General features: G+C 39.5%; 1 protein-coding gene and 2 long non-coding RNA genes across 5 annotated transcripts; all 3 read right to left on the minus strand.

The window, feature by feature from the left end:
• Nucleotides 1–639: 639 nt before the first annotated feature.
• On the minus strand, nt 640–19,447 carry LOC126371970 (GATOR complex protein WDR24). The gene is made up of 17 exons (XM_050017448.1): nt 19,083–19,447; nt 18,859–18,975; nt 18,046–18,161; nt 15,636–15,742; nt 12,991–13,204; nt 8,318–8,406; nt 7,282–7,441; nt 6,818–6,993; nt 5,839–6,055; nt 5,640–5,767; nt 5,326–5,465; nt 4,363–4,524; nt 3,808–3,932; nt 2,910–3,070; nt 2,269–2,371; nt 1,768–1,929; nt 640–1,065 (listed from the first exon to the last, which is right to left on the minus strand). The coding sequence occupies exons 1-17, from the start codon at nt 19,180–19,182 to the stop codon at nt 937–939; spliced, it is 2,406 nt and encodes an 801-aa protein (XP_049873405.1). The 5' UTR covers nt 19,183–19,447; the 3' UTR covers nt 640–936.
• A 1,882-nt stretch (nt 19,448–21,329) lies between these two features.
• On the minus strand, nt 21,330–27,984 carry LOC126372080 (uncharacterized). Its single transcript, XR_007567111.1, has 3 exons — nt 27,682–27,984; nt 21,853–21,983; nt 21,330–21,725 (listed from the first exon to the last, which is right to left on the minus strand). It is a non-coding gene; the product is annotated as an uncharacterized LOC126372080 (long non-coding RNA).
• LOC126372079 (uncharacterized) lies at nt 22,786–27,304 on the minus strand. Of its 3 annotated transcripts, none has more exons than XR_007567110.1 (4): nt 27,078–27,304; nt 26,563–26,692; nt 26,307–26,389; nt 22,786–25,372 (listed from the first exon to the last, which is right to left on the minus strand). It is a non-coding gene; the product is annotated as an uncharacterized LOC126372079 (long non-coding RNA). The 3 variants fall into 3 exon arrangements; XR_007567109.1 differs by having other exon boundaries at nt 27,090–27,302; XR_007567108.1 differs by lacking the exon at nt 26,563–26,692 and having other exon boundaries at nt 26,743–27,278.
• Nucleotides 27,985–27,988: the final 4 nt, after the last annotated feature.

Below are 27,988 nucleotides of genomic sequence, written 5' to 3' on the forward strand. Positions count from 1 at the left end.
CGGGACCAGTGTCTTTTTTAAGTTTATATTCTTCAAGACTAGATTCAGACTAGTCGAGTCATACAATAAAAATACGAAATTTTCATTAATACCGTTTCGATATTTCAGACCTTTAGACCAATAGACACGTCCTTTACCTACGATACGAGTAAGAAAGAGAGAGAACTAGTTTTAGAAGTTTGTGTTTGTCAGAATCGGCGTAATTATTTCGGTATAAATTAAATTGACTGCTGCTTATATCATATACAATATCAAAATTAAGGTTATTGAACACATGTAAATAGCACGACACCAAAACAGCTCTGTACGACAAAGTTAAACCTAAATATATGAATAGAAAAAGCTTCAAGAAAATATATTTAAAATGCTGTTTAACAGCACAAGAGAAAATGCTTTTATTTCCAAAAAATAATCTATATAAAGTCGCTTTTGTGCCTTTACTTAACGATTTGCATTGAATTGCGTGATAATAGTTAATAATATAGTAATTATATAATTTTAAAGAGGTTGATGGATGCAGCTGGTTTTAAATAGGTTAGAGACGCTCTAGTCCTTATCATCAAAAGATTAAGAGCGTTATTGTACTTGGAATGATAAGACGTATACACACATACATAAAAACGTGTTTTTTTTTAAGTCTGTGTAATATATTTTCGGAACAGCCTATATTATAAACTGCATTTGGACCGACTTCCACAATACATTCATATGTGGCGTACACTGAACATGAAAGTATGTCATCCATCGTCTGAGAGGTACTTTTAACCATTCTTAGCTGTTTCTCCCAAACCTTTCACCAGCTCAAATTATATTATACTGGTTCGCTTCAGCGGCACAAGAAGTATAACTCGTGTGAATGAAGTACATATATCATTGGTACGCAACGAGCTTGACGCTAGGCGCATTTAATTCGCATGTGTACAAGTTAGAGGTGGTTCACCCGAGCTGGCAGTGGTGTCCGCAGCCGGCGGGGCACAGCGCGTGCGAGTCCATCCAGCGCCGCATGTGCTGCAGGTGCCCGCCGTGGGCGCAGCCCTGGCACCACGCGTACAGCCCGCGGACCACCTGCCAACATCACAACAGTCATGAGCAATTCATGTACCCACTTTAGAACCCTGTCGCACTATCATATTTGACATTTAATGAGAGTTACAACAAAGTGTATACATATTAATACTCGTGACCGTACGGGAAGGGAAGATGGAAGGAAAGAGAGGATGGGGAAGACCAAGAAGAGGCGTGGAATTAAAGAGAAGGCGAACGTCGTGTCAAATAAAGAAGTCAAAGAATTGGCGTTTGATAGACAAGAATCGAAAATGCTACATCGACAAGAACGTGGCTCTTAGGCCGTATCCCCATTAGGCTCTCAGTTAGCGGCTGGCTGCTTGCGTCTTGTAAGCCTCCCTATACATATATTTTAAACGGAGTGTCCATACAGCGCGTACTGTACGCAGTTTGCGGCGTTACAGCGAGCGGCTGAATCGCGCGAACGATGCTTGCGGTCGGCTTCTAATACGCTAGAGTTTGCCACTCACTTAATAGCTGACGCCGCTCTGAGTCAATCAGTTGCTAACAGTGAGCCTAATGGGGACACGACAGGGGGGTTAAATAGGCCACATCGAAGCAATTCATCCAAAAAAGCAATATTGCAATTTGACATTTGCGCATGTAAAAGTAAGTGCGCAATGCAAACAAATGTCAAATAGCAATATTGCTTTCTTAGATGTGGCCATTTTAACCCTCCAGGTGTTGCTGGTGGTTGCGCACCTCGTGGCACACGGCGCACACGTCGGGCATGTGCTTGGGCACGCAGCGCTCGCAGGGCGCGTGCGGCCTGGTGCGGCGCCCGCAGCGGCCGCAGCACACGCTGATGCTGGTGGACTGCTGCGACAGCGCCCACACGCCGCCCAGCCACGCGCAGCGGACCACCTGACACGCATCCAGAAATGATTCATCGACTATATATTGCACACATTTACAAGGAAAAATCCGAAAAAATTACATGAACCTTCAGGCAAAGGTCTTATCACTAAAATCGTCATGTGTGGGCAGAATCACTATTAACCGCAAGACATCTTGCAATTTTTGATGCAGGGTTCCAAGATATGATTATATAATGGTCTATCATGTTGGGAAGTCGGTTTTCACAACTGAAAACCAGCTGAATTCTGTTTTTTGAATTTGCTCTCAACACAATCGGCCAGGTAAAAGTTAAAAAAACGAACAATTCACAGAAGATTCGCTTGTTAAAATCTTTGCATTGCTCACCTCAGTAGCAACATTCCACAGTTTATGCCTCTGCAGTAGCTCGATGTATCCCAGCAGCCACTGCTCCTGCAAGCCCTCCTCGATGTACGGGAACAAGTCGCTCCTGGAACACGATACTCTTTGTAAACTTGTTGTAAACTAGAACTTTGAAACGAGGTGTGGGAAAAGGAAAGTGATCTCGTTTCGTTGACTCTTAAGAGAAGGCGTCACCAAAATACAGTGCGGATGACTCGTCAACTACAATTAAGCTCCACAGCTTGTTGAGGAGCCTCCTTGAGGTCGTCAGCAAGATCAAGTTTTCTGGATTTTCTTGGAGAGTTGGGCTGGTGGTGTGAAATCCAGCCGTATCAGAGTGTACTGGATGGAATTACGATTTCAGATATATTGGAAATAATAGTAGAATAGATGTGTAATCAACGTTTATTGCAGAGGAAGTTAAAAGTACAAGTGAAGGGGTTGTATGTGTGTGAGGGGACTTTAGCTGGGTGCGGTGGGGAGGCGGGTAACGTTTAATTAGCGCTTACTGAAATCCCTCCTGCTCCTGTCGAGATCCTAGTAAAGTACGAACGGGCGTCGATGTCCAACACAGAGTTACGTAAAACAACCGTCAGACGGCGAGTTTTACCCGTTTTACCAATTACCTGTGCTCTTGCAACACTATCATGACGACAGCCGGCGTCTGCACGTCGCCCAGGTCAGCATGCATTCGCAGCGCGGCGGCCAGCAGCGGCGCCACATCGAGCCGGGTCCGCTCACCGCCCACGCCGCGGACGCATAATCTTCCGCCCTCACCTTCACTGCCCTGTGCAAACAAATAATAGGGATAGAGGTACATCCATCAAAATTTGAATTTGAACATCGCAAGATGAACTAAGTATCTCGCCGAACTTTCTATTGGATCAGCGTGGTATGTGGAATGTAATGGTAGGTGTCTTACCCAATACGTTTGATTGTGTAATTCCGATATAATGCTGCTTAAACTATACTCCAAAGAAACCTAAAAATTAAGCGTAAACCTCCTAAAATTATACCCAAAAAAGGAACTAGAAAAGTTAAACTAAAGGAGTAAAGTTAATTGTTTCGCTTATTGAAACGGTTGTTCCTCAGGGTTCATTACTGGGTCCATCTTTATTACAGAAATGAGATACAGAACGTGATACAGAATTTAACGAAAATAGTACAGCTAATGATGACACATTAATTGTTTTTAATCACGATTGAGAAACGAGTATTTATTTAGTAAGAGACACACTTATGAATTCCAATCTGGTTATGGCAACCAACCTAATGAACGACATACATACATACATAAACTCGCACCTATTTAAGCAGACTATGGAATTGCATTTGCTTCGATCCTGACACAGATAAGTGTTTTGCTTCTTCCACATTCATCAATTGTTTCACACACGCGGTTCAGAATAGCTATAGCTAGCAAGTACCTAATGCTCGACTGCATGAAAATGGTAAAACAAGCAATGTTTCACAGCAATTGAAGACTCTGAAGGATGATGTTCATAATTATAATGGTGAACTCACGATGGTGCCCGTGGAGAGCTGCTGCGTGTAGGAGTGCTGCCGGCCCAGCTGCGGGGAGTGGCCGGCAGCCGCCGCGCTGCTGCACGAGCCGCTGGAGCCCGAGCTGGGAGATGACGATGTCGCTCCTGGGGGGTTAAGGTTGGAAGATCAGATAAATAACGAAGAAAACTGACAATCTTGATTGGATTGCATCTGTGATGGACATATTTGGCGAACGCGTGGCTTACATCGTAGTGTCAATTCAACTCCGGCTCGGTATCTAAACCACTGAATTCATGTTTGGATCATACATAATTGATATCAAGTGGTTTCCAAGATTTGTGCCCGGTTCATGGCAATAGGCTCGCTCTCTATTACATGTAACCGAAGTGTGGGTGTATATATACGTACTATACATTTCACGACCAACAGCTAAGTTACAAAAGAAAAAAATATGTCATCAGATGATGTAAATCACCCGTGATAACGGTGGAAACGCTGGTGGAAGGTCAGACAGGTAGTCGCCTAAAAAACCTGTTTTAGGTTAGGAAAGTGGACCCTGTGAGTAGTACACACCGTTGTTGTTGTCGTGGTCGTCGTGCGGCGCCAGCGCCCGCGGCGGCGGGTCTGCGGGCGCAGGCGCGGCCCGCAGCGGGAAGGCCTCCTCGGGCAGCGTCCAGTCCGCCGCCTCCACGTCCACGTAGTGCGCCGACGCCGCCGACACCCAGCCCGCCTCGTCTGACAACAACACGGCCAACGCTAAGCACACATTCACACGGACACTCGCGCCCGTAATCCTAATCATGAATACGAATGAGCGAAACTGAGATGAAAATCGCTTTGTACTCAAGATCTTGAAGCGTCTTTTTTGAACGGAACCTCCAGGTGAAAAAAGTCTCAGTTGTTACCTGGAATGTCAAAATAGCGAGTCGGTTTCGAGGTCTTGTCCAAGAAAATCACATTATAATGTAATTTTTCAAAAAGCTGCTTACGAGTTTTCGCTATAAGACGACGATTTTCATGAAAAAAATGTTAATGTGTGTAAAAATGTGGTAAAACTTATGATGTTTAGGATCACAAGCACACAGGATCGTAACGAATGGCGAGAAAGAAAGTAAACCTGTGCTCGTTAGGTGTCTCATACTAGAGGTATATCTGTTTAATTTTCCCGGGTTATATTGTTGTGTATTGTGGTGTAGGCGAAGGATGGAGGGTATAAGCTGGACTGAAATGGTGTCAAATGAAAAAGTGCTGGAAAGAGTTGAAGAAAAGAGAACCATATTGAAGACTTATAGAGAACCGGAGAGGAAATATGATTGGCCACCTGATACGACACGATTCATTTATAACAAAAATCATAGAAGGAAAAATTGAGAACATACAACCTAGGAGAACATTTATGAAACAAATAAAAGAGAAGGTGCAGGTCGTGTCGTATCGGGAGGTGAAGGTTTTGGCGGGAAGAAGAGAAGAGTGACGATTACCCCACCGACAAGAGCGCAGCTCTTAAATAGAGAGAGAGATATTGTGGTGTATTACCGTCGTCACTGCCGCGATGCTTGGCGTACTTGGCGGGCGGGATGTAGATGCTATGCGTGGGCATGCCAAGCACGCCGCTGTTGTGGAACTGATTCTCCGCCCACTCCTCGATCTCTTCTATGGGTTCCTCCTCCACCGCGCTGCAACCACGACAAACTAATAATCAAAATTATTACTACCCAAGAACCTCTGACCTTGACAACAGTAATTAGATATTTACACGATAGCATGAACGGGTATTGTTTAAAATTAGTCTCTATAGATGATGACAAGAGGGACGTTGGACGTGATGAGTGTTTTATAGTTGGAGGGACCTGTAGGGCGGCAGCGGCGGCGGCGGCTCGACGCGCGGCGGCGGCTCCTGGCTGCGGGGCGGCGCCGGCGCACCCGCCGCGGCGCGGGCGCTGTACACGGCGCGGACTACGCACCACACGTGCTCCACCTGCGGAGGGGGCGGAGAGGTCATACAGGTGGAGCGCGACAGCAAGGGTCAAGGTGGGGAGCGCGGCTGACCATGTGGCGCTGGTGGCGGCGCGCCACGGCGGCGTTGTGCGCGGCCAGCAGGTGCGGCGGCCGGCCCCGCAGGCGGTACTCCCGGGCGCAGCCCAGCACGCCGCGCTGCGCCGGCGCGCCGTAGCGCCGCAGCGACGACGCCGCGCCGCCCGGGAACGCGCGCTCCAGCGCCGCCTGCGCCGCCGCCGACAGCGAGCCCGCCGTCGGCTGCTTGCGGCTGCGGGCACAAGTGTGGGGTTTAATATTATACGCTCGAAATTCCTACGAACGAACACTGATCAATAACGACCGAAACAAATACCCAGCGTGCTCCCGTAGCATTCGCAATATGCAGAAATGAACTGCGACCTCCTACATACCATAGAATAAAAAATACTACGTATAGATTGGCAACTCTCTGCCGCGTATCAATTCGTTTCGAGCGCTGACCTCATCACCTCTTCGTACTTTAGTTCTTTAAACTTAAACGGCCTCTTAAGGAGTAAGGTGAAACGCGTGATCTGACAGTCTTACTCGCACTTACGCGTCGGCCAGGATGCAGTAAGAAATGAGAATTATGTATGGTATATCTGGGGTCTGCTTCACCGTGGTAGCCCAATTGGTAGAACGCTTGCTTCTCACTTTGACGTCGCAGGCCTAAACCAATGATTGCCGAATTTGTTTTCGAATTCATGTTTAGATCATAAATGATTATCACATACACCGTGAGGAAACCCACATTCCCGAGAAATGCATTTTCGGAGGCATGTGACCTAACTTGTATTGGGCTGGTTTTCCCTTCGCGGTTTGGAAGGTCAGACAGGCAGTCGCTTCTGTATGAAACCGGACCTGTCAAATCTTGTGGTTGGGTAAGCGAACCGTATGTAAAACGGGATAATGCCAGGGGATGATATCTGGGATGTGCTTTAGTCTAAAGAGTGAGGAGGAACGCGCATGTATGGAGTGAAAGGGGGTTGGTAAGTGGTGTGGTGGTACTGACCCCAGGCCGGGCACGGGCCGGTCGGGCGCGGGGCTGGCGGGCGGCAGGGCCGGCAGCGGGCAGTCGGGCGTGGCGTGCGCCACGTCGCCACGCGCAGACACGCACACGCCCTGAGGATTGGCCCACAGCACCGGGTGCGCCGCCTCCGTGAACCGGTGCCGGTAGAGGCTGCAGTCCTGGAGGGGTTGTAACGTGTAGTATACTACTTCTTCTCTTGTACAATGACTGACCGCATCAAACCTGGTGTCAGGGTTATTCTTCAGGTAAAATGACTTTTTGAAATGAGTTTCTTCAGTATGGCCCATAACTCCGATTCCGCTGTGGAGGGTTACATAAATCAAAGCAATTCAGATTTTAATTTAAGTTCGAATTTGTAGGAAGTAAGGTTCGATTTGATTCGATTTTGCATGGCTGTGAGATTCCTATTCAAGATGGCGACATTACAACACTATGAAGCAGCTCACCCTGCTGGTGGAGAGGAAGGCGTGCGGCTCCTGCTGCCAGGCGATGGCCGTGGTGACGTCACGGTGCTCTGCGAAGGTGGCGAGCGGCACGTGCGGCCGCCGCACGTCCCACACGTGCACCGCGCAGTCCAGCACCAGCGCGCACGACGCCACCTGGTACCTGCCAGCAGCAATCTTCTATCGTGTGGGTTTTTGAGGTGGATTACCAACCCCATCAACCCTGATGTCAGGGTTACTATTGAGCCGCCAAAAGCCCCTGACATGGCTCATGTAACGATTACTAACTTACATCAGTCTTCTTCTATCGTGTTAGGTGTCAGGGTTATTATTGGGCCGCCATAGGCCCCTGACATGACTCATGTAACGACTACGTACTTACATCTGTAAGTAGCAGCAATACATGCACACACATACACTACAAATCATTGACCTTTCATTCCTACTGCTATGACACTGCGATGTCGTCATCCTAAAGACGTTGCGTCTATGAATGCATTAACATCTTCAAGATGGTAACATCTATCTCTTTTCTTGACTGACTGATCGATCAATGCACAGCTGAAACCGCTGTCAGAATCATTCAGAATCGTTTATTCAACGTAATGTCACGGTTAAGCTTGTTGAATGTCATATTTTTATGTTTTTCACGTCATTTCAGTGAAAAAGAAATGTGAAAAAACTGCAACAGCAACACATCTTTTAAATCAATCTATGTACTACTGTAAAAGTACGTAATATCGCAAATCTTGAGATTTACCAAGTAATGGCAGAAAAAGAACATATATTTTAAACTATAAACTATTTCTCTAAAATTCTCGCGAATAGGAGTTAGCCGTATGGTAAGCAAACTCTTAGGAGAGAATGGCGTAGCGGTTAAACAAATAATCCTCCATTCTGTTGAGAGCGGAAAGTTAGTAAAAAATCCTTAATTCCTAAATACCTGACTCGTCTCAACCGCTTACTTTCCGGCCAAGTAGTTAATGCGATCTGTGGCAAATCTACAATAAGTCACGCCAAAAAAAAAACAATCGCTTACTTTTTCTGTGGCCTCCATTTGACGTGTCCGACCGACGCTATTGTGTATATAGTGTGCTCCAGGTTCGGCTTCGCGTGTATATCCCACACCTATAAAACAATTAAATAGTATAGTATAGTGTATAGTACAGTTTTAATGTGTGTATAGTGGGGAAAGAGAAATGGACCAAATTAATAACAGAATGGCACCCAAGAAATGCCAAAAGAAGTAGAGGTAGACAGATGACAAGGTGGGAAGATGATATCGAAAAAGTGGCGGGACCATGATGGACCTGAATAGCGAGGGACAGAACCAAATGGAAATCTTTAAAGGAGGCCTTTATCGAAAGACAAGCTGTCGCAAATTCAGTTCCAGTTACACACACATACACACACAGAGATACAGATACAGTTGATTAAATAACAGATTTAATTTATTTTTATAAAGTATTGGCAATTAGATTTAAAATATAAGTAACATAAGTAACAGCAATAAAGTGGCTATTAATCTGAGTTGATATCAAGTGGAATTTTCCGTCGCAAAATTCACGCATTTTAAATTCTTTTTTCAGTTCCAATATTGCGACGGAAAATTCCACTTGATATCAACTCAGAATCATGGTCTGAATCATCTCTCAAAGTTTTCGTTACGATGTCACTAACATCCTGTATAGGAAGAAATGTGTATTAATCTAGGCTATCGACCCCCAAACGATCATCACTTCCGACACAATATCGTACTGTCAATGACCTGCTGGAATCTGTAGATAAATATACCGTTCTAAATATAAATAATTATATACACAGTATTTTCAGCACTGCCCATAGTGTGGAAGGTGAATAACCTGTAATATACCTATATTTTATCGGAATTAATTTAAAATTTAGTTATTTTTGTATATTACGCTCAGGTTGGAATATACAAAAATAACAACCTTATTTATTATTGCTTATTTTTTATTTATTTTTTTGAATATGAATGTTGGTACTGACGAAGCCTGTGGTGGATTTACATTCTGTTTTAATTATTATCATTGTATCTAAAAATAATTAAATTTTGTATTAAGAACTCAAAAATAACTAAATATTAAATTGAAAATTGATTTTCGAATTAGCTTTCGTATTAATATTTGGATCTTCAATATTTATCACGTGGTCAGTGGTGAAGGAAAGCATCGTGAGGAAACCCACATTCCCGAGAAATGCGTTTGCGTGACCTAACATGTAGTGGGCTGGTTTTATCTTCGCCGGTTGGAAGGTACGACCTTTCCACCATCGGACGACACGCCGCGCGGAGGGATCCCATTCATATCTGGTCGACATTTCTCCTCTTCGAACCGCTAGATTACCTTCCTCCTCTATTATGCGAACTGCTAAAGAATTTAAATTCATTGTTCCCCGATACATATAATTTGGGGATTTTCAAGGCAAGAGTGAATATGCACTATTTAAGTTTGTGGGTTCCACCACATCGCTTTACAGGCTGGATCGAGGTCAAACGCACTCAAATCTTCGATCGGCAGTCGCTTCTGTAAAAAATTGGACTTGTCAAATCTTCAGGTTGTCTGCAGGGGTAGACGCTAGGAAGGTGGGTGTATACCCATTTATGTAAATAAGGCTCTTGATTAATATTATATAGGCAGACGATTCTGTATTCCATCCATTTTGATTAGCAGTTCAGTTCAGGTCAGATATAAAATAGTATTGGTACTTCTAAAAACAATTCGGAACGTAAGCAACATTGTTATCAGCATTACAATACAGACAATATTTATACAAAGATGTGTTTTATTGTTTAATAGTATAAAACTGAAAATATAAAATACTAGTTATTATACCTACAGACGCGACCCGCGCGGGCGCAGCAGACAGAGTTATCAGCTGACCTACTTACCGCTGATTATGCAAATGTCTGCCGATAGCGGCGTATTATGTGCAATTTACATAATCTATTCATCGTTTGACCAAATTGCAAAAAATGAAAGCAAATTTAACATCAGTTTTAGGCAGCCTTGTCATCATTTTGCAATCATTTGGTTTGGGCCAATACTCTCTCTAGGTCAAATTTAAATTCAATTCAAAATCAAATTCAAAACTATCTTTATTCAGAAGGTATCATAGTTACACTTTGAATCGTAAATTTTTACATAACGAACGTCTCATGCACCTAAAACTACTGCAGCTTCTCACAACCTGTATAGCCGGGGAAAAGACTCTGCAAGAAAAACCTCGGCAGATGACCCTAGACGTTCTTTAAAAAAAAACAATTCAATAAAGACATGCCCTCTATATGTTTATGTATTTATTTATTTACATCAAGTAACAAAGACCCATCGAAATATATACCTTAATCAAAAATACATATTATTTAACATCATAAAGATTAACAACCACACAAAGTCGGTACTTTCATTCGGATGGTGGTCTGCCACGGTAAGGACGAGGGTTTAGATTAGAGAGTCCATAATTTTGTAACAAGAACTGATGAAGAATAAACTGGTTTACTATACGAGGTATTGAATCCTTTCTAGCATTAATATCATCCTAGCGTTATTTCTGAAGAATTCACAGTTTCGGTTTATTACAGAAGCGACTGCCTGTCTGACCTTACAACCCGAAGGGAAAGCAACCCAATTCAGGATAGGTTACATACCTCCGAAAACATAGTTTTCCTTCACTGCTGAGCACGTGATAATCATTCGTGAGATTTTTATGTTTGTTGTAAATCTCAAAGTTGTATTTTTGTTTTGTTGTTGACAGTGGGTTGAATACCGGCGCCCGAAAGACGTAATATACGATACCGAGGACCCCATTACACTAGCCATAGAGGCGGCCAATCAGCTCGCGACAACAAACACTTCAGAACCCCGATACCGACCCCGCCAGCGTGGTCGACGATTTTGCTCATTTCAAATATTATCCTCTCAGACGACGCCCTGAGCCGAGGTTCACGCCCTCCCCTTCAGTTAACCGACTGTCATTGTTCTTTTTTTTTTTTGCGTGACTTATTGTAGATTTTCCGCAAATTGCATTAACTACTTGGCCGTACAAATTGGGAGCGCTGAGGGCTCTCATGCGGGACGTAAATTAGTACTAAAAAAGGTCTGAAGGTGCCCAGTCGCGATAGCGGTAAGCGGGAATGAGGGAAATTGTTATATGTATCAAAGGGGAAAGTCATCGACAAACATCGTAAACAACGTGTGGCAAGTTGGCTACAGTGCTCCGACACGTGTAGACAATATAACAACAATAACAACAAGTATATATAAAGCTGGTGACGTCACCGCGGCGCGTGCGGCGGTGTGACATAACACGATGCAACGCGTGCGGCCTTGACTTTGCAAGCGATCGGATATGATATACACCATCCTGTCGCGTTATATGTTTAAATTAGACGCATTTTAATGATTATTTGTATCTTAATTAAGGCACATAATAATGGGTTCTTACCGCGTTAACGCGTTGCGTTACCGTTATTATGTGCTTTAATTATGATAATAACCGCGTAAACTTAAAACAATGTACTTGTATCTTGTACAATCCGTCAGTTACCATAACTAGCACATGCTCGTAATCCTTACCGGGGTGGGCAGAACCAAAACATAAAAACCAAGAACGCAAAGAAAGTAGATTTCTACACAGTCATGCACAAGAGTGCCTCAGTGTTGCTGCTGTGGAGGAGCACTAACGGAGTCCTAAGGATATTTGCTGGCTACGGGTCCATAAGCGCGTAAATCGTTAAATGAGCAACTTCATAATCACAATGGCCCCGATTCCTGCAAACACCGCCTAATTTTATTTTAAGTTATATCCGTCATTTTCATATCCGTCGAAAAGGAAAGGGACGGATGATTCACAGCTCTTAATTTTAGGAAGAATGAGTAAATGAATGTGTCGGGTTATTGACTGATGTAAAATTTTTAGACGGTTGGTTTAGATTTGTGCTTAAAATTGACGTGTGTTCCATAAATTTTATGCTTGTCAATTACCCGTCCCTTTCCTTTTCGGCGGATAAGAAAATGACAGATATAACTTAAAATAAAATTAGATGGTATTTACAGGAATTAGCACCAATATCTGCATATAAGGAGACTGTAGACAACATAATGAATGGAATGGCGATTACTCCACCGACAAGAGCGCAGCTCTTAAATAGAGAGAGAGAGAGACACCATAAGCTGCGCTCGCAATCCTAAGGGTGCTTTTCCACCAGAGATGTGCTATGCTACGATGCTATGGATGCGTTTCATATCCACCAATCATATTCATTCACATAGCTTAGCGCTGGTGAAAACGGATCCAACTAAAATATGTTTTTTTATATGGAAGGATGTGTGCTATGGATGCGTGCTATGAATGCCTGATGCCTGCTATAAGCCATCGCGAGTGGTGTAGCTATGTGCAGAGTATCTACAGAATGCCCGCGTTTTTCGCTGAAAGGAGACATGCCATCGTGGAAGCTAAAAGTTATTTTATATCTCGCAATGTGCGAAGAACAACTTATGGAGGAAGATTAATTCTTGTTCAGCTTTTTACTCCGACGAGATGCGCAACTTTCTCGCACAGCTACCTAGCGTAGTATTGGTAGAAACGGTCACATATTTTCGTAGCGTAGATTCCACATCTACGCAGCATAGCTGCATAGCACATCGCTGGTGGAAAAGCATCCTTATTGGGAATTACAGTGACCATTACCTTGATGGTCTTGTCCCGGGAGGCGGTGGCGAGCCAGGGCAGGTCGGGGTGCCAGTCGCAGGCGAACACGGGCCCCGAGTGCGCGGTGAACTGGTGCAGGCAGCGCTCGTGCCTCCGCACGTCCCACAGCTGCACGGAGCCGTTCTCCGACACCGCCGCGAACGTGTGCGCCGCGTGCGGGCTGAACTGCACGTCGCGGATCGACTCCGTATTACTGCGACAATGGGTTTTATCATTACAGCCATCCTAATCCGATAGTACAGCACTTATATCTACTTATGACAAATAACACAATACATACAAAGTAGCTTTTTCAAATTCGCTCAGACTACAAACAAATAAGTCGATCCTGGTTGCAACCTCATTGAGTGCGTGCAGTGCGCGGATAAAGGCAATTTGTTAAGCAGGTTGGTGCGGCCCCGCGGCACTGCCAGGAATTATGGTTGCCGCCGTCGCTCCACGTAGTTATTCGGCACACACAAACAAAGCTGCACAATATCTCCGAATTAAAAAGTTTACCTCGGAAAACCCTAAACAAATATCTAGCCTTTGCCAAGTCTCTTTTTACTTCTAGTAGTAAGTAAGTACCCAACCATTCCCAGGGTTTACTTTACTATACCATAGAATAAGGAATAATACTACTTTTAGAACGGCAACCCTCCGCTCCCCACCAACGGCTGAGCTAGGTTTACCTCATCCCCCCGCACCTCACGGTCTTACTTTAGTCTTCAATCGTATGGGCGTCATGCATCACACACACAGATGCGCGTCTACCGATAACGTCAAAGTGTAGTGTCCAGGGGGTTACTGACTATACTATTGATAATAGTAATCCAGGGACAATTTCACAAAACTTAAAATTGAAAAGTATACATCCATGGATTTCGACTTTATCAACATGATTTAAGCTTACGGCTATATCCCAATTGGGGTAGTCAGTAATACATCCATCGCAAGATGAAGTAAGTAGGTACTCACACCTCAACAAGTTTTCTATTAGACTAACATGATAGGTTGTGGGTTCGAACACGATTTAAAACGATGGATGTAGAAATTTTACTTGCATGCCAGATAGGCCATACTTCCCAAAGAGGTCACTTTTGGCTCAAACTTTCACTCTGAGCTCACGATCCGGGGGTCCGGGTTCGAATCCCAGTGGAAATCCATCGCAAGATGAACTATAACCCATACTGCACCGTTTGTAAATACAAAAACAAGTCCAGTTACAAACACAATACAAACATAACCAATTTTATAGAATTAGGACATGATCGATCACATGACCAATTAATTGTATTTGTTTACAATTGTAATTATATTTATAATAATATTGCTCGTTGAATACAAATATTTGCACAAGTTCTAAGGGTCGTCATAATTTGGAGCTGCTATAAACTAGTGACCCAAATACTATTGGAATAGATAACATTAGGGGCCGTCCATTAATCATGCGAGGCTCGAGAGGGGGGGGGAGGGATCCATGAAAAAATCACGAAATACCAAAGGGGGGGAGTAGGTGTAGTAATCAAATCAAATCAAATATACTTTATTGCACACAACATACATAACAAATTCACACAGATGATGATAGATACAGTACAATCTGGCGGCCTTATTGCTAAGCAGCAATTTCTACCAGGCAACCAGTGGATAGGAAACATTATTACAATTTGGTGCGGGACAGTGCAACATCTAGTATAAAATAATAAATACTATAAATAAAAAACAAATAAAAGTAAAATAAATAAACAAAAATAAAATAGAAATATATAAATATAAATACATACATACATATACCCATTGCTATCAGACGTATATATTATAATTAAATATGACATTACATGTAGATATGACAAAAGTTTAAGTAATAAAAAAAAAGTAAAAGTTAAGTAATATATCACGAGTATTTATTTTTTTCGGCAAACGCGCGATACTGAACCGAAAAGCGGCGTTTCGTGCAATTATTTTGGTAGGTACTAAAAAATACACGTGATATAGGATATTAGTCTTGAACTTCACCATGTATCACCAAGGGGGAGGGGGGGAGGGGGGGGGGGGGGTAAAAATGCAAAAAAAAAATCACATGATTAATGGACGGCCCCTTATTACATAAATGCTGATTCCAGTACACGCCACCTAAGTTTATTTTAAGTTATACTTGTCATTTTCTTATCCGCCGAAATCTACAGGCATAAAATTTATGGAACACACGTCAACTTTAGGCAGAAATGACAATAGGCAAAAATGTATGGAACTTGGTTCAAGAACCTCCACTGATAAGACTTACATGTCATGAAAGCTTATGCTTTCCCTATGATTTTGGCAAAATTCTATCAGATTCTGTTCCAGGGTACTTTTTCTATGGTCATGTTTGTCCCGGCTGTAAATGTGATAAAATACAGTGGTGGACGAAAATCGACTCAAGATTTGTTGCTGAATAACTAAGTCTATATAAATAATTAAATGACATAAAAATCGGTAGAACTCCTTTAGAAGGGATAAAACGAGCGAACAAACAGTCGTAAATTTACTAAAAGTCTAAGCCTTTGTCATGTCAAGACTCTTTGATGTGTAAGAACCTTGAGAGCACTAGGATGATGAGGTTGGTTATCAACCTCACAAGCCCATACAATACAATTGCTTACCTGATGAAAGTCCTGGCCACCTCCTTCATGCGAAGGTCGAAGCACTTCATCATGCCGTCCTGTGAGCCGGAGATCAGCAATGCTGGCTCGGTCAGGTGGAAGCTCACCTAGCCCAATATTAAAGTATTATATTTTTAATTAAAATATTTGTTTTTTTTTTCTTTTCAAACTACTATTTCTATTTATTATAACATACACACGCAGATAAATATATAGGTTTTTTTTTTCCTGGCTATATCTGCAATCAGTATCTTTTTTTTTTGTTTACTATGAGCAGATTTGGTACAAGTGAATTGTCAAGTAGAGTGTGTCTTCCAGCGAAGACAGTTACTCATAATTAGCTATCTATGACCACTCATTCTTCTGAATGCTCCAGTATATCTTTTCTCTTGAGTCGCTTCCTATAAGTTTGACTGGTAAGCTGGATTGCCAATTCATTGGGATGTTTTTTCAGCCTTGCTTGGTAGTTTAGGACTGAACCCCTAATTTCATCCTTCACTGTATTCATTTTCAGGTTGTCATGAATTTCTGCATTTGTTATGAACCAAGGAGCGTTGCAAATGGTTCTCAGGATCATGTTTTGCATTCTCTGTATAATTGAGATGTTTGAGTTGCAGGCACTTCCCCATAGTTGGATACCGTACATCCAGACTGGTTTCAGGATAATTTTATAGATGAGAAGTTTGTTATCAGTCGACAGTTTGCTGTTACGTTTTAAAAGCCAGTGTAGAGATTTAAATCTTATATTTAGTTGTTCTCTTTTTGTTTTAATATGTTGTTTCCAGGTCAATCGTCGGTCAAGGTGAAGGCCGAGGTATTTTACACTCTCTGAATGGGGTAACATGGTATTTTCTAAGGTTACCGGCGGGCAGTTGCCTTTCCGTAAAGTGAAGGTGCATTGCACAGATTTCGTTGCACTAGCTTTTATCCTCCAATTTTGCAGCCACTTTGTGATTTGGTTAAGGCTTCTCTGTAGCTTTTGTGTTGCCTTTACAGGATCTTTATCACTGGAGAGAATTGCTGTATCGTCGGCAAACGTAGCAGTCGTTACACCTTCAACCTGTGGCAAGTCTGCAGTATAGATTGTGTAGAGTATCGGGCCGAGGACAGAGCCCTGTGGCACCCCAGTGTTAACTTCACACAGAGAGGATGTCGCGTCATCATATTTTATTTGGAAAAGCCTTTCTGACAAGTACGATTTGAAGATCCCGAAATAACTATGTGGGAGATTAGTTTTCAGCTTGCAGAGTAGGCCCTTATGCCAGACTTTATCAAAAGCTTGCTGAATATCCAGGAATGCAGATGAGCAGTACTCCTTTTTTTCTAGGGTATTTCTTATAGTGTCGCATACTCTGTGCACTTGTTCTACTGTAGAATGACCTTGCCTGAACCCAAACTGGTGATTAGGTATTGTATTATTTTCTTCTAGGATTGGCTGGATTCTTCTTAAAAGTAATTTTTCTAAGATTTTAGACAAAATTGGTAATAAGCTGATAGGTCTGTAGGAAGTGACTTCATTAGCTGGTTTGCCAGCTTTGTGCACCATCAGTATCTGTGACACCTTCCACACTTGTGGGACATATTGTACTCTGAAAATTCCGTTAAAGAGCATGGTCAGAAACACTACAGCTTTTTTCGGTAGTTGTATCAGCACTTCTTTGGTAATGAGATCAAAGCCAGGTGCTTTTCTGTCTTTTAGATATTTGATGGTATTCCAGACCTCCCGTGTTGTTACCGGTTTTGGAGGGGTTGAAAGCTGCAGATCTTGTTCTAAAATGTCGTCAACTGTTTTATCGAATATCCCGTCCATTGTTTCATTAGCTGTAAAGACTTGTGACAAATGTGAGGCAAAGATATTCGCTTTTTCTTGTGCTGTTCTAGCCCATATGGTTCCTCCTGTTTTGATTGGATGCTTGGCTTCTACGGGTCTATTGTAGCTTTTTGTAAATTTCCACAGAGAGTAATTGGTGGAACCTGTTGCAGTGAGAGAATGTAGTTTTTCCTTGAGTGTGTTGTTTTGCCAATTTTGCAGCATGTGCTTCAGGCGTAATGCAGCATTGTTGAATGCTGTTTTATCCAAGCGATGTCTACTAAGATGCCAATTTCTACGTAGCCGCCTAACACCAATAAATTTAAATTGTTCTTGTGGGCCTAAAATTAACGAACTGAGGGTACCTACGGAATTTTCCACAATTTATAAAGTTGTTGAATAAACGCATTATACTATTATACTCTGTAAAGCTTGTTTAAATTTTATTTCAAATAAAAGGAATTATGAATATCAACTGCCGTTTTCAGATAATTTAATTATCTTATTGTGGGTTGAAGTAAATCTAAATATAAAAGTACTCATTAAATATTTGGATTTAGTCTTTAGAAAAATGATATGCTATGAAAATAAATTCCTTACCTTGTTGACAGTTCTTTTGTGGTCTGAAAACACATGCTCCTGCTTCGATCGTCCAGAGCGGCCCAAGTTCCACACCACCACAGCACCATTAGTGGCGGCAGTAGCCAATGTGTTTTCTAAAAAAATATTTTTCATTTTTAAATACTTTTTTATTGACACTGAAAGAGTTCTGCTATCTCAAAAGAAATGTTTAAGAACCTTAGATAAAGCTAAATACAGAGATTCATGCAAGCCTTTGTATAAAAAGTTCAACATACTGCCAGTGCCATGTATATACACAGAGGAGATTTGTTTATTTGTAAAAAAGAATCCACACTTATTTAAAACTAGGAAAGACATGGACTGTTTCAGTAAAAGGTATGAGAACTTATTGTATATGCCAAGAACAAAAACTCTAACCAATAATAATGTATATTGTATGTGTATAAAAATTTATAATGCCTTACCATTTACTATAAAGGAGTTACCATTGCCAATATTTAAAAATAAATTTAAAAAAAATCTTATCCACCATACCTTTTATTCAGTGAAAAAATATTTAAATTTAGTCAGGACCATTTATTTAAATTAAGGTTAATTGTTTTTTGAGTATTTAAAATATCTATTGTTATTTTTTTAAAGACAGATTTATTAAAGATTAAATGTTCCTTTAATTATAAATTATTTAATATTAATATTCGCACGCTGTATGGTTGAGTGATGGACTTTTTTTTATATAATGTATATTTAAAATCTTTTGTACCACTCTAGAGCGAATCAATTTTATTTCATTTCATTTGATTTTTATTACCATGAAATAAAGATTTAACATACCTTCAATAGTACTCCAAGCAACATCAATAGAGGAAAAATTCAAATTCAAGTTTTTCCCAACTCTCAAGTTACAAACTTCAGTAAATTCATTTTCGCCGATCGAAAATACTTTAAACACTGAAACAACAAAATTTTGTGATAAAACCTATAAAATCAAAATAAACAAACAAGAAAATAAGTTAGACTTAGTTGTTTACAGTAGAAAAAACAAGAAATATTTTTACCATTTCTGCCGGCGATGACGACCTGCGAGCAGTCTTTGTTGAGGGCCAGCGCATTGGCTGGACCCTCCTGGGACACACAGATAGTATTTGAAGGGATCATGATCACTTTTATTCACACTAACCAAAAAATTTTTCATAAACAAATTTTTAAATCACATCTGTGGTCACTGAGTCTGTCGTACCGCTTCGTGAAGCGAGTTATTATCAGTTTATCAAATCATTTGTGTATTCGTGTATGTAGCCAATTACTGCTTGCTTTATATATAAGTCGAGTATTGGTCGAGTAGGTAATGAGACGAGAAATGAAAATAATCAAAATAATAATGAGAAGAGTTCACTTGACACATAACAGCAAGCAATTTGACACACACACACACACACACATACACACAGGGTTGCCAATGATAATTTGTTAAAATCCCTACTCATGTAAACAAAAAAATTCGCCATTTTGCAGATCGGTGGAGGTTGTCGCGCACAGCGCGAGTTGCCATGTAAAAATACGTCCACTTAGAAGATGAGTCTTTTTGGCGCCAACTGTCAGTCGTGAGCAAATTGACAGCTAGTTAAAAAACTGCAGCCCAGGGAGGCAAAAAGGCGAGGACCTGGAGAGGGTGAGTCAGCTACCTCTTGTAAGTCCTTTTTATACTATATATGTGATGTGTCGACTGGTATTCATATGGTGTGGAAATATGATGAGACTGTATTATCGTAGCAGTAAATTTCCATAAATGGTGTCCAATAAAACGCTAGTACAATGTACTTTGAGTAGTGTCTTAGACATGGGGGCGTAGAAATTGGACGGGAGCGAGTATCTCTCGCCCCTAGCGACAGTCGACTATTAGTTGGAGAAACCGTGGCGGAACTATGGGGAAGGTGGAGGTTCCCGGGGGACCAAAGGTCCCCTGTCCGGCGGGTGCCAGATATTGATCAAGGCTAGCTGTACGACCAGAAGCTTGTGATCTAGGGTGAACAGGAAGAGCGAGACTTAGCGGCAAGGCCACCTGTATCACATTAGTAAGGCACCCGGGTATATGCGATTACTCAGACCGGAGCGAGTCGACTGTATTGTCCGGCCTGACCGATGGCAATAAACATGTGAGAGTAAATATCTTGTTAATGCAATAACAGTCGATTCATGATTCCATACCATGTAATGCAAGGTATAACCTAATTACTCTAGTTTTAACTTTGTTGCTCAACCCAACGTTTTTAGACTTGAACCCAAGGCTATTATCAATATCTAAAAAGGGGGCGACAGAGGTGTTTTACGTTGGTATCCGGACTAGCGATTTAACGTGCCTTTTAAAGCACTGAACCATCTTACTTTTTTGGACAATCAAGTTAAAAATAGGTTGTAAGTACCTATTATAATAAAATAATTTAAAACAAATATCAAGTTAACAATAAAATTTATGAAAAATAGTCGTGATTGCGATTGGTGCACAGACGCTGTTATTATGAATAACAGTTACTTACTCGTTTACTTATTACTTATTATAATTTACGTTACGTTACGGATAACGGTATGATTTCAAAATGCTCGCATTTATTTATTTGTTTAAATAATGAATAAGGTTCAAACTATAACCCAACAAAAGATTTCCGTACTTTGGGGAATTCACTACAAGTTGGCAACCCTGCCAGAATAAATACACACAAACACACACATACACATAAATCATGGTGACAGTGACAGTAGCAGATAGATTTTCTTTCTTGGTTTTGGCTTCATTTCTTTTGATATTATAATGATTCTTACCTCGCCTGTTTTTTGAAGGCGGTGGAAGACATAGACATATAAGAGTATGGACTGGAAATACCTACAAAAAAAACGTGCCACTTGGTCGCATAAAATGGCGGCCTTTACTAGGGCTGCAAGCTGTTTCAATACTAGGATTACCATACTCGTACCTACTAGGTATAGCATCTTCTTCTTTGCGAGTCGATGGCGATCGATACTAAATTTTTGCTGACCAATAATAGGTATAGCATTATAATAATAAGTATTCATAAGAGAACAGAAAGGGAAGGTAAAGGGTAATTAGGTGGTGTACTGTATTTTTCGTGTATGCTTTGTGTAAAACTTGTTCTTTTTGGTATGTTGTGTGCAATAAAGTATATTTGTATTTGTAAAGGGTTTAGTCAAGATTTATCTAAGTAGTTTCCTTAACAACTCTATAACATTGATTACATTCTTTATTGCGCACAATTCGAATCCACCTGGAGTGTATAATGAAACATAAATTATAACGTAAATCTGTTTATTAGCAAGTATTCATTTCACACATTATTTATTATGTAACTACATTATATTTACAATAAATACAAATCTAAACAGTGTCAATTTGTTTAGAAATTGTCTTTGTGACACCCTGTCACATTGCATATATAATTATTATACGCTTTCGGAGAAAGAAAATGTAAAGTTAAAGCAAACTTTCTTATTTCTTGGGAATACTTCTTTGGCAAAGGTAAACCTTGAAATTTGTTTACCTGCCTTTTCAAAAAGTCGTGCGGTCCTGCCAATTCTTCCATCAATACACTTTGCCCTTTATTATTTGATTTTTATTCTGCAGATCTTCCATAATATTCTTCAAATTGGCTATCTTTTAATTTTTTCATTTCGTCTTCTTGAACAGACTGAAATAAAGTTTAATAATAATGTTAAAACAGTGTATGTACTAAAATATATCTGATTTAAGTGCATTGTGTACCTGGTTGAATTATACTATATCATGTTAAAAATATAAAATTATTTGATAAATACCTTTTCATGTACTGACTTATGAGACAGACGTACGGGCAATGGCAGCACAGACGACGTTGCAGCTGTGGATTAGTTTTCCAATATCACCTGTTTCAGTAAATCCAGTCGACAATTTTGGATTGAAAGATGGCCTGAAATGAAAGATAACATTCATTTATTTATATAAAATTTGTACAACTCATAATTGTTTCGACATATAATAGTTACAGACTAAGTATATTAAGTACATAATATGTAGTTGAATGATAGATAGTATAAACATGTTGTGATAACATGATACAAATATGTTATCTATCTAGCCAGTAGTGAGATGATGCAAGCTAGGCTGAAATTTAAATATAAATTTAAACACCAACAGCCTCTCTCTAACCATCGTCTTCTCAAGCTTTTATTTCTTGGAAACCTGTTAACGTAAAAATAATAACTAGTATTCTTAGCCAGTATTATTGGCGCAACACTAATTTGACTATGACGAATAAAGATATTGGAGAGCTCGGCGGGAAAACTTAAGTTGAGCGGGAGCTTAAATTTTTCTTGTGAAGTTTAATTTAAAATATTATTTGTAAAAAGTGTACAAATATAGTATTTTAAGTAGTGTAATTATGGACGGTGATGAGGGGGGTGGGGGCGAAGCCCCCAACCCCGGGTATAAGCGAAAAAGGACGCTGGACAATAGCGGTAGTGGTGAGTGTAGTGACACGGCGGCGGGGGTGAGTGACTTCACATCTTTCGCGCCATACTTTAAACCGAACTATAAGAGATTATACCCCGAAAACTCTTTGGGCAATGAATTTAAGGTCTACGTGCAAGGAATCAATGGAACCTCGACTGAAAGATTAGGCAACAAAAGCCCAGTCTATTTGAACCATATTTTCCAGACGGAAATAAAAGGTGTGGTGGCAATCCACAGAGTGAATGCTAATAAGATTGCTGTGACTTTCAAACAATTTATTACGGCAAACAATTTCTTAACAAATACAGGATTCTTACAAAAACAAAATCTGACAGCGTATATACCTTCGGCTCATATTGAGAAGATTGGAATTATCCGTTTTGTCCCAACTAATATTTCTAACAAAGAACTATATGACAAACTTTCATCCCACTTTGACATTATTGCAGTACGTAGATTCACAAAAAAGGTTGGCAATCAAAAGATTCCCCTTCAAACAGTAAGCTTAACTTTTTTGTCGAATGTATTACCAGATACAGTGCAATACGATTTATTCTCTTACAGGGTTTTTGATTATGTTCCTCCGTTGCAGCAATGCTATCGTTGCATGAAATTTAATCATTCAGCAAAAATATGTAATGGAAAGCAACGTTGCAGCTGCTGCGGCGGTGAACATATATACAAAGAATGTAATACACCAAACGATTTATGTTGCGCGAACTGTGGTGGCCCTCATTTGGCTATTTCAAAAGCATGTCCTATTAAAATGAAAAAAATTGAAGAAAAACGAAATAAAATTACTTATGCTAGTATTACAAATACAAAAAAGTTAAGCTATGCTGATAATGAATTCCCTCCCCTGCCTCAGACAACCAAAACTATTTCTTACGCGAATAAAGCAATTGTAAATAAATCTGTAAATAAACCTGTACACAAAATTGTAAATAAAGATGTAAATATCCCTCCTGTACATGTTGTAAATAAAAATGAAAATGTACAAAAAGAAAAAAATACCCCACCCCCGCAAGAGACGATCGATGTTAGGGCCCAGTTACTTAATAACGAGGCCCTTACGTCGGCTATCGTCCGTACACTTGTGGAGTTGGCTAACAATGTTAACAATCTGCCAATCACAAATGCTAAAATTAAAGATATGCTTTTACAAAATCTTTCATAATGGATCCCAATATACATTCACAGTTACGAATTGCTCAGTATAATATCCAAAGTGTTCGCAATAAAAAACCATTGTTAAATAAGTTCTTGCAAGAACAAAATATTGACATTTGCCTTCTGAATGAAACCTGGCTCAATAATAATCATATTCTTCGTGTCTCTGGATACAATACTCATTTTAAAAATGCTCAGAATGAACATGGTGGTGTAGCAATACTTATTAAACCTTATCTTAAATATAAAAACCTACAAACTACCTTCTATGAAGATGTACAATCAATTGCTATATCACTATCAACAGTGAATGGCGATCTTACAATCCTGTGTGTTTATTGTCCTCCCACTAGTCACATTAGAATAAGTAAACTTCGTAATATAGTTAGAGATCTCCCAAAGCCTATATTCATAGCTGGTGACTTTAATGCACATCATACAGCTTTTGGTTGCCTTTCTATTAAAGGACGTGGACAACAACTGTACGACTTAATGGACGACTTAGACCTATGCATATTAAATGATGGTAATTTCACAACTATAAATTATCCTAATAGAAATCCATCTGCAATTGATGTCAGCTTTGCTAGCCCAACTATTACACCACTGTGTGAGTGGATGGTGCATGATGATAATATGGGTAGTTATCACTTTCCAACTATTACAAATATCACATTAGCCATAGACAGGTACCAGGTAAACCCTCCTACTGAGAAGTTTTTGTATGATAAAACAGACTGGAGTTTATATAGCCAAATGTCTCTAAATTACTTCTCCAATGTAACTGTGAATGTTTCTAATCCAATGGAATCATATAACTGTTTTTGTGATCGGCTTAATGCCCTTAAGTTGGAGTGTGTTCCTAGATTTATTAAAACTAACGCGTATAGAAGTAAGCCGCCAGCTCCATGGTGGAATAAAAGATGTGAGGAGGCTGTAATTGCCTCCTATAAAGCCTTGAATTTCTATAGAAATAATCCTAGTATGGCAAATTTTATTAAGTATAAAAGATTGGATGCAATTAAAAAGAGAACTATTTCTGAGGAAAAGAAAAGCGGTTGGAGAATTCTATGTGATAGTTTTAACAGAACTACTCCTATTAGTCAAATCTGGAATTATATCAAAAGATTTAAAGGCATTAAAGTTGGAAATAGGTCATATAGTGATGAATTTGTTAACCCTTTTTTAGATAAACTTGCAGATAGAGGTGAACAAGTTGATAATTTAAATAATTTCTTTAGTCTTCATAATGACAATGTAAATACTAATTTTTTAATCCAACCATTTTCTTTTCAAGAATTCAAAGTTAGTTTACAAAGTCGTAGGAACACATCTCCAGGATTAGATGACTTTCCATATATTTTAATCAAAAAATTAGATCCATCTGTACAAATATTATTCCTTGATATACTTAATGCTCTTTGGCTTCAACTAGAAATACCACAGTCATGGAAAACACAATGTGTTGTGCCAGTACTTAAAACAGATAAACCACCAGACAATGCAAATTCCTATAGACCAATTTCGTTATCATCTTGTTTAGGAAAAATTTTCGAGAATATGATTAAAATCCGTCTTGATTGGTATGTTGAGTCCAAGGGTATTATACCAAATATTCAATATGGCTTCAGGCGAGGAAGAAGTTGTGCAGACAGCTTTGTCTCGCTTGTGTCAGATCTGAAAAATGCAAAAACAAATAAGTTAAGTGTTGCTTGTGCCTTTCTTGATGTACAAGGCGCATTTGATAATGTGCAACCTGGTATTCTGGTTAAGATTATGTCTCAACTAGATATACCTGGGGTACTATGTCAGTGGATTTATAAATTTTTAGTAGATAGGACTTTATATGTCCGACACAATAATACTTTATATGGACCCAAAACTGCTTCTAAAGGCACAATGCAAGGGGCAACTTTATCCCCATTGTTGTATAATATATATACATGTGAAATTTGTAAATATGTAAATATACAAGATGTAAACATTTTACAATTTGCTGACGATCTAGTTGTATATAGTGTAAATAATGATATTGATTTTGCTATTAATAATGTAAATAATGCTTTAAATAGCCTACATGTATATTATAGCACCAGGCTCAAATTAAATATAAACCCTAGCAAAAGTAATGTTATGATTTTTACAAAAGATCTCCCAAGCACAGCTGTGTTTTTTAATGATCAGGTCATCCCAGTAGTAAATAGACATACTTTCTTAGGAATAATCATTGATAATAGGTTATCATTTGAACAGCATGTTAATTATATTGTACAAAGAGCATCAAAAGGTATAAATATTATGAGATGCTTAGCTGGAGTTTCTTGGGGAGCTGACCCAAAAATATTGTCCATTCTGTATAAAGCCATTGTAAGAAGCCATTTTGACTATAGTTGTTTAGCATATTTAGATAGTCACTTTGTAAATAGATTAGATGTTGTACAAAATAAGGCTTTGAGGATCATATCTGGTGCTATGTGTTCAACTCCCATTCGTGCTATGGAGGTTGAGACGGGTGTAATGCCTCTCACCATAAGAAGGCTATTAATTGCTGAAAGATTTTGTATAAAGCTACAAGCTTCTGACAATAAAGAAATAATTAAAAGAATATTACCTCATCCATGTCAGCAAATTGCACCCTCAATAACTGGAAGTGACCTTCTCTGTCGTAAATCACCAAGCATGTCTCAAATTTTCCTTAAAACACAGATAAAATATTCAAGTATATATAAATATTCTCCATGGCCTTGTTACTCCCTATCTTACAATAGTTTATTATTTGGAATTTCAGTAATAAAAACTAAGGTGGACAATAATCATGAATTTCTTCAATTTATTGAACAAAATAAACAATATTATACATTGTTTACCGATGGCAGCAAAGGTCAGGCCCATGTCCGTAGTGCGGTATATGATCCTCAAATAAATTTTTGTCAAAGTTTTGCTCTTAGCACCAATGCCAGTATTTTTACTGCAGAGGCATATGCAGTTTTAGAAGCGCTGAAAAAAATTTGTAAAATTAATAGTCACAAGTATTTTTTAATACTCACTGATTCATTAAGTGTTCTCCAGGCACTAGACAATTTAAACTTCCACTTCAAATCCAACTATTTATTATTTAAGATAATTCAAATTTTATATGAATTTAAAGCTGTCAAGGGAGTTGAAATATCCTTTATGTGGATACCCTCCCATAGAGGAATAACAGGAAACGAAATTGCGGATAAAGCTGCATATGAGGGGACTAATTTATTAGATGTTTCATTTGTTGCAAATACTCCATTCACTGATTTCTATGCATCAATTAAAAAGGATATGTTAGAAATATGGATTGATTTTTGGAAAGAAGACCAACAAGAAAAAGGAAAATGGTACGGAAGCGTACAAGAAGTTTTACCAACTCAACCGTGGTATAACAATTTGAAGGTTGCTAGCCGAGATTTTATTACGACCATGAACCGGCTTCGTTTTGGCCACCACACCACTCCTGCACATTTATATAGATTGGGTATAATACTGGATAACAAGTGCACCGCCTGTGAAAATACTGTTGGTGATATTGAACATTTGATTTTCAGCTGTCATAAATTTCCGTTAGAAAGACTCATCCTTGCCAGTGAATTAAGTGAAATATTACCAAATACCCCCCGCCGCCTTAAAGATTTATTAAAAAATGTGAAGTGTTTCCAACCCATTTATAATTACATAAAGAAAACATTTCAAAAAATATAAGTGCATATTTTCATGTGTCTGCTGGAATCAGCTCCAAAATGAAGACGTGGCCTAAAGGTCTATGTAACCAGGCCAAAAATTCCAAAAAAAAAAAAAAAAAAAAAAAAAAGATATTGGAAAACAAAGAAAAATACGGTTTGTAGTATGACAATTACTCAAAATATATAAAGGTTTAATGCAAATTCATGGCTCAGTTGCGTTGTAACATCAAAATCTATAGGATTGTTTGTATTATTCAATGAATACGGGGTACTAACCTATGAAGTGACAAATACGGTTGATTTCTGTCCTTTCTGGCACCACACTGTACAATACAATACACGGACATGTTGAATAACACTTTTTTCAACTTCAACTTCGATTTAGCAAATCAAATCCTCGTAATTTATCCGCAAAACACAAAATACGATCTCATAAACAGCTACTTGACAGCAGAAGTACCACAAAACACAGCGCATAAAATGGCGAAAAATGGCACGTACCTACAGCTGTTGTGACGTCATCACAAAATGTTGCCATAACTAGAAATAACAAATATATATTTATCTCTTTTACCAAATGAAA

Source organism: Pectinophora gossypiella, chromosome 13 (genome assembly GCF_024362695.1).
Source record: "Pectinophora gossypiella chromosome 13, ilPecGoss1.1, whole genome shotgun sequence".
In the NCBI taxonomy this organism is placed as follows: Eukaryota; Metazoa; Arthropoda; class Insecta; order Lepidoptera; family Gelechiidae; genus Pectinophora; species Pectinophora gossypiella.